Source organism: Fonticula alba (assembly GCF_000388065.1).
Source record: "Fonticula alba strain ATCC 38817 unplaced genomic scaffold supercont2.5, whole genome shotgun sequence".
In the NCBI taxonomy this organism is placed as follows: Eukaryota; order Rotosphaerida; family Fonticulaceae; genus Fonticula; species Fonticula alba.
In genome coordinates, this window is record NW_009242975.1 from 1,461,406 (window position 1) to 1,468,352 (window position 6,947).

At 70.3% G+C, this 6,947-nt stretch overlaps 1 protein-coding gene across 1 annotated transcript in view; it reads left to right on the plus strand.

Moving 5' to 3' along the window:
* The window catches only part of H696_03499 (CAMK/CAMKL/MARK protein kinase), a gene marked incomplete at its 3' end in the record, with an annotated part of 4,561 nt that extends 580 nt beyond the window's left edge, over positions 1-3,981 (plus strand). Inside the window, exons 3-4 of the mRNA XM_009497364.1 lie at positions 52-507; positions 632-3,981. Of these exons, the coding sequence (XP_009495639.1) occupies positions 52-507; positions 632-3,981 (3,806 nt within the window). The remainder of the gene's footprint in view (positions 1-51; positions 508-631) is intronic.
* Between the last annotated feature and the right edge of the window lie 2,966 nt (positions 3,982-6,947).

A 6,947-nucleotide genomic window follows, 5' to 3' on the forward strand; every position in this document is an offset into this window, starting at 1 on the left:
CCCCCCCCCCCCCCCCGCTCCCGCAGTCATACTCACCTCTTCGCCATGCAGGCTCCTATGGCCTCGTCCGTCGGGCGGTCCACCAGCTCACCGGCCACAGTGTCGCGGTCAAGGTGCTAGATAAGACGCATGGCCGGCTGCTGGAGCAGGAGATCGCCGTGTGGCGGTCCCTGCGGCATCCGCACGTGGTCCAGCTCCTGGAGGTTCTGTCCAGTGAGAAGCGCATCTACCTGGTCATGGAGCATGTCCCGGCCGGGGAGCTCTTCGATTACCTTGTGGTCCGGGGCCGGTTGCACGAGTGCGAGGCCCGGTACCTGTTTGCGCAGCTGGTGTCCGCCGTGGCGCATTGCCACCATCGAGGCGTGGTGCATCGGGACTTGAAGCCGGAAAACCTGCTCCTGGACGAGCATAACGATCTGAAGCTGGTGGACTTCGGCTTCACCAAGGTTGTCGAGCCAGGCCAGCTGCTGGACACCTACTGCGGCAGCATTGCCTACGTAGCCCCGGGTGCGTGTCCGGGCGTGCACCCCCCCCCCCCACACACACATGCACATGCACGCACATATTGCATGCACTTGCCCCACCACAGCCCGATGCTAATGCCCTCCCCCGCCCCCGACAAATTACACAGAGGTCGTCGCTCGGGAGAAGTATTGCGGCCAGTATGCGGATGTCTGGTCTCTGGGGGTCATCCTGTTTGCGGCGCTCCATGGGCGCCTGCCCTTCAGCGACTACTACACAACCGAGGCCATGATTCGGGACCGCATCGCGCGGGTGGACTTCACCTTCGACGCGGACACGGCCACGGCCGCAGCAGCCGCCGAGGCAGCGACCATCGCCGGCCGGCCGGGGCCAACCCCGCCCGGCCAAAGCCCCCCCCCGTCGGACACCGTGGCCGAGACAATCGACCAGCCCCCGGCCCTGTCCTCGCAGTCGCCATCACAAACGCACCCGCCCCCTGCCAAGCCCTATACCCAGTATCCGAGCCATCCGCCGCCGGTGTCGCGCCTGGCCCAGGACCTGATCCAGCGGATCCTGGTGCGGAACCCGGCCCAGCGCCTCTCCCTGCGGGACATCCTCGAGCATCCCTGGCTGTCACTGGAGCGCCGCCGCCCGGGGAACTTCACCGACACCCCGTGCTCCTGCTTCACCGGGTCCTGCGACACCATGCGAGCCGGGCCGGCGGGGGGGCCGGCACCTGTGCCCGGGGTCCCGGGGGCGCCCGGGCCCCCGGGTGGCGAGGATTGCCACCGGCCAGACGTGGTGGCGGCCGGCTTCAGCCCCGTCATGTCGGCGGAATTTGGTGGCCCCGCCAGCACCAGCCCCACGGCCACCGAGTCGCCCGCCCAGCGGGACCCGATCACCATCACCACCGGCGGCCAGCCATCGCCGCCGCTCGGCTCCGAGTCTTGCCTGGCGTCGGAATCCGAGCCCGAGCCCGAGAGCCCGGTGTCCCCCTCGACCGGTGGTGGCGGTGGTGGTGGTGGTGGCGGCGGCGGCGGCGGCGGCGACGGCGGCCCGGTGCCTGGGGGCGGCTGTCCGGCGGGGGCCGACCCTGCCATCGCCTCCCCGGGGCATGTCCCCGGGTCGGGCTCGCGACCGCCGCTGGTCAGCTTCGATCTGATTCGCATGCCGCTGGCGGATGCCGACTTCCTGTCGCTCATCACCTCGCCGATAGACAGCATGTTCCGGGCGGAGCCGGGGCCGGCCGAAGTGCGCCCGGGAGCCGCGCTCCCGCCCATCCCGCTTCCCGGTGCTTCGCCGGTCACGCCGGCCGCCACACCGCCGGCCACGACCCCCGGGCAGCTGGAGTCCCCGCCGCCGGCGTCCCCGGCCTTTGCCGGGGCAAATGCCGCCCCGGCCGAAGCCCGGCCGGCAGCCGGTGGCCCGGCCCCGTCCTTGCCTCTCGGTTCGCCGGTTGGGACTTTCTTTTCGGAGCTGGCGGCCGCGGCGGCGGCCGGCAGCGGCGCCCACCCGGGCAGCAGCTCCTCCCCCTCCGGCGGAGGGTCCGACTGCCCGCAGGCGCTTCTGGAGCAGCTGCCGGAATTGGAGCGCGGCCTGCTGCTGTCGCTCAGTCAGCTGCTAAACTTCCAAACCCAGGCCCTGGTGAAGTCCATCCGCGCGCACGAGTGCACCCCCCTGACGGCCCTCTTCTTCCTCCTGCGTGCTGGGCACCTTGAACGGGCGGCGGCTGTGGCCATGGCAGCGGCTCCGCCACCGGCGGGGCGCTTGCTCCCGCCCGGGGTCCCGGCAGGGGCGGCCGCCCCGCCGATGGCCGCCACCGGCCAGGCGCCCGGCCTGGTCATGGGTCTGGGGCCCGGCTCGAGGCAGCCCTCTGAGGGGCCCGGCCAGCGCCTGGTGCCTCCTTTCCCCTCCTCTCCGGGGGTGCCCCTGGTGGCGGACAGCAACCTGCCGGGCTGTGCCATGCCAGCCAGTGGCTTGGCCCACGCCGGGAGCATGCCATCCCCCCGGTCACCGGTCAGTGGTGGGTCAAGCCCCGGGGCAACGGGCAGCCCGAGCGGCGGCGGCGGCGGCGGCGGCGGCGGCGGCGGCGGCGGTGGGGGCCTGGCCGGCGCCACCCCCGGGGCCCTGCTCATGCCGGCGCCGCAGCCGCAGTCGCAGTCGCAACCACAGCCGTCGCAGCCGGTCGGCCCATCGGGCATGGCAACCGGGGGGCGACGCTTCTCCAACAGTAGCCGGCCGCGCTTCGGGCCGGCTGGGCCAGCCGGCCCGACTGCCGGGCCAGCTCCCCCGGGGCCGGTTCTACTTGGCCCAAGTGGCACAGGGGCTCCCCCGGTTGGCCCGAGCGCATTGCTCAGCGTGTCGCCCCTGCCCCCGGTGTCGCCCTTGCCGGCGACCGGCAATGTGAACGCCACGGCGACCGGCCCGGGGTCCGGTCTGTCTCCACTGCCCGCAGGGGTGGGCAACTTGCTTGGTGGCTGGCCGGCGCCACATCCCGGCATGCCGCCGATGATGCCGCGCCGGCGCCGGAGTCTGCCGGTGCATTTGGAACGCTCGGCGCCGGCCTACGGACCCGGGGGCTTCGGGCCCGCGAGCCTGACAGGAGTAGTGCCGGGTGGCTCTGGTCCGGGTGCCGGCGCACCGGGTGGCCCTGGTGGCGGCGGCAGCGGCGGCGGCGGCGGCAACGGCGGCGGCGGCGGCAGCAGCGGCGGCAGCGGCAGTGGCAGCGGCGGCGGCGGTGGTGGTGGCTCCCAAATGGCCGGCCCGCCTAATGCCTTCTTCACTTCCGGCTATAGTTCCATCCTCGGGGGGTCCTTCACGTCATTGAACGGGGCATCTGGTGCCGGGGGCCCGGGCGGCGGCGTGGTCGGGCCCGGAGGCGGTCCTGCCGGGGCCATGCGCCGGTCACCCAGCCCGATGTCCATGTCCCTGGTTGGTCCTGGAGGTCTGACTGCTGTGGGCCCGGCAGCCCCCTCGCCCGGGGGTGGGGTCGGCGGCGGGCCGCTGATCGATGCCTCGGGCGGTGCTGGCGGCGGGCCCGGTGGCCTGCTTTCCGCTTCGTTGTCCCTCTCGCGATTGGAGTCCCTCTCGGAGGAGGATTCCTGCCCGGGCTCCGGGGTGAGCAGCGCCGGCGGCACGACCCCGGTGGCTGGGGCCGGGCTGGCTGGCACATCGCGCGGGTCCAGCCGCGGCAGTGGCATGCCCTTTGCCGCGAATGCCCTGGCGGCCTCCCCGGGCCTCGGGGGCGGGGAGTCTTTCGTCGGGTTACGGCGTTTCTCGGTGCCGACGGCCACGGCGGCCGCCGCGGCTGTCGGCCACTACTCCCGCGCCGCGGCCGGAACCATTTCCGTTCAAGTGGCCGGCTATGGCCCGGGAGTGGATGGCGCCCTCGCCGGGGTCCCGGGAACTGGCGGCATCGCCATTCCACCCTCCCCAGCGGCTGGGCGACACTATGTCCCGACGCCGGTGGCCTCGATCCCGGAAGACGCCGGTTCCGGCAGCACCTCGCCATCGCAATAGGCGGGAGGCGGCCGCACCGTTGTCGCTGTTCCCCGGTTGCCTTCGCTCGCCATTTCCCCGAGCTCCGGCCTTTCCCCCTCCCTCTCCCCCTCCACTGCTGCACGTGCGTGCTCGTGGTACCCCCCCCCCCTCCCCCCCCTCGGACGCCGGTCGCCGAGGTGCGCGTCCTTGTCCTTCCCCCCCCCCATCCACTCTCGCCCCCTCCGTGGCAGTGAGGTCTTGCCGCCAGTTTTTGTGCAGAGGCCTGGCCCGGAGGCGGTGTGTGGGCTTCCCCTGGGTGTTTTCTATTGAGGAATTGCCCCCCCCGCGCACGCGCACGCGCACGCGCACGCACGCCATTGCGAATATGCCTTCGGCGTGTCGTGTGTGTACATGCGTGTGTTTGCATACATGGATGTGTGCGAATGCGTGCCGCGCATGTGGATGCGTCTTCCTCCAACCCCCTCCCTCCCCTCCCAGCCACCGCCCGATTTGCCGGTCCCTGGCCAGATGGCGACAGCGGGGACCTCCGCCCCCCTGTGCATCCCTGTCGCTCGTAGATGAGATGGTGTACAGCGCCGGAGATCGCCAAGGGGAAAGCAAGAGCTTCCTCTCCTTCTTGGATCTTCATCACCTCTCCGCCTGCCTCTCCTGGGCCTTCTTCCCTCCCCCTTTCTACCTCTCCACCCCCCCTCCGATGGCAGCACGCCGGCCCGTAACGCGTATCGGGGTGGTTCTCCCCCTCCCTCCATCCCTCTCTCTCTCTCTCTCTCTCTCTCTCCTCTCATCCATATGTCCTCCTTTGCGAGCGAGGTGATCATCAGACACGTATCGTCGCTCTGTCTAGACACGTTCGACCACCGGCGCTGCCTCCCTCTTTTCCCTCTTCCCTTGCGCGGTGCATCGCACACAATGCACAATCCAGTATTCTCGATGCCATTTTGCCTCCCCCCCCCCCCCCTGGGGCCAGTGCCAGGGCATACCCTCAGAGCCTCCCCCTCGGTGTGCCTTCACAAAGACACAGCCAGCGAAGATGAGGCACACCTGGACGGCACCTGTGGCATCTGTCGCCCATCTCTTGTGAGGCCAAATTGGCGCTGAGGGGGGACGGAGGGCGAGGTGGCTGCGCGAGGCGTGTCCCGCGCTTTCGGGCATACTCATCGGCTGGACTCAAGTCGTGAGACTGGGCGACACACGGCCAGCGTTGGTGGCGGCTTAATCAGGATCAGCTACACCCTCTTAACCGAACGAAGAAGGGGACCCCGACCGTGCATGCTCATGCGGGTTGACCCCGGTCCAGCCGGGCCGGAGGCCAGGGGCCGGCGCGCCTGGCCGTCCTGTTCTGACAGAGTAGCATGGAGCGGCTGAACCCTCGGAGCAGTGCTGCTGTTGTGTGTTCGTTCGGCCCCTTTTCCCGGGGGGCGGGGGACAAGCGCGGGCCCGGGGCCGGGGCCGGGGCCGGGGTCCGGGGGGGGGGGGGGGGGGGTCTTGCTGTCGCCGCAGACAGCGAGCCATGAGCCACATGGGCTGACTGAGGCTGGGGGCAAGAAAAGGAAAAGAGCCAGCCTCAACACGTCAGTCTACCCTCCTCATCCTCGGAAGGCCTGCCCCGGGGCTCGGCCCCCTTTGTTTGTCTCTCGTGCCCTCGTGCCCGCGTGCCCGCGCGCGTGCGGGCGTTTCCGGGCGCCGGGGGGGGGGGGGGGGGGGGGGGGGGGCACACAGACCGCTCCACAGGGCGCGGCAGTTCACAGGCGTAATATACCGGAAGTTGCGGAAGGGATGCCAGCCGGACAGCGGGCTCTGATCGCTGGTGGCGCGGGGCATCCCCCCCTCCCCCCCCCGCGGGGGCAAGTGAGGGGCGGCCGTTTCTTCGGACAAGCGCACGGCATCGCTTGGTCTGACTCTGGCGCGCGCGCGGCCTCCGTGTGCACCGATTTTTTGTATTTACATTAGGAGTGGGTTGTTGCCTCGTGGAATGTCGAGGGGCCAGAAGACCCAGGGCCGGTGACTGACAGTGCCTTTCTTCCTGCGCTGGGCCCGACCAGCATGTACTTTTTTGTGGGTGCTCGGCCTCGCACGGGAGCTCAAGTACGTTTGCCTGGTGGCATCCCCCCCCCCCCCGTACACTGCTTGTGAGTAGGCAGGGGAGAAGCGGGCACGCGCGAGGGCGGGCAGCCACTTTTCGCATGTTGGTGCATAGATTTCCGTGCTTGTGCCTGTGCCCGTGCTTGTGCCGGTGTCTGTGAACGTGTTTATGCTGGTGTCTGTGAACGTGTTTATGCCGGTGTCTGTGAGCGGGGAGAGTGGGGGCAGGGGGCGGGAGAATGTGGCCCCAGTTGCAAGACATTGGGAGCGCTGGAGCCGGGCTCGCCGCGCCGGTGGCAAGGATCAGTTGGCACCCTGTGGGGCGCGGTTTCGAGAAAACATCCCGCCCACCGGGGGCGGGGGCGGGGGGCGGGGGGCGGGGGGTGGGTTGTGAGTGGGCGAAAGGGATGCGCCTGTGGCCCCGGGCGGGTCCTGGTCCCGGGCCGGCCTTGTCGCGGCCTGACGGCCCGCCCCCGAGGCGCGGGCATGCACGGCGCTCGAGTGCAGGACCTTGCGAAGCGCCTGGCGCACTGCGCGCCTGAGACTGCTCTTCGGGGATGAATATGTGCCCCGGCTGGGGGGGGGGGGGGGGCCGCCGCTGTTATTATTGCAGAGCGCAGGGGTCTCTCCCTCTGTCTCTGTCCCTGTTTCTCGCTCTCTCGGGACGGCGACTTGGCGGGCCCTTGCAACGGGCGCAGTGATGGAATCCTCTTTTCGGCTGCCGTGTTTGTGCTCCCTTCCTGTTTCTTTGTGACCCCCCCCCCCCCCCCCTCGCCCACTTACATCCTGGGCATGGGGACTCGGGGCGGCGGTGTCGTCAAGAACTGCCTGCTGCTCAGGCGCAGGGCGCGGCCGGCGCACCCACACATAAACGAAAAGATACGCCAAAGTGTTTCCCGCCC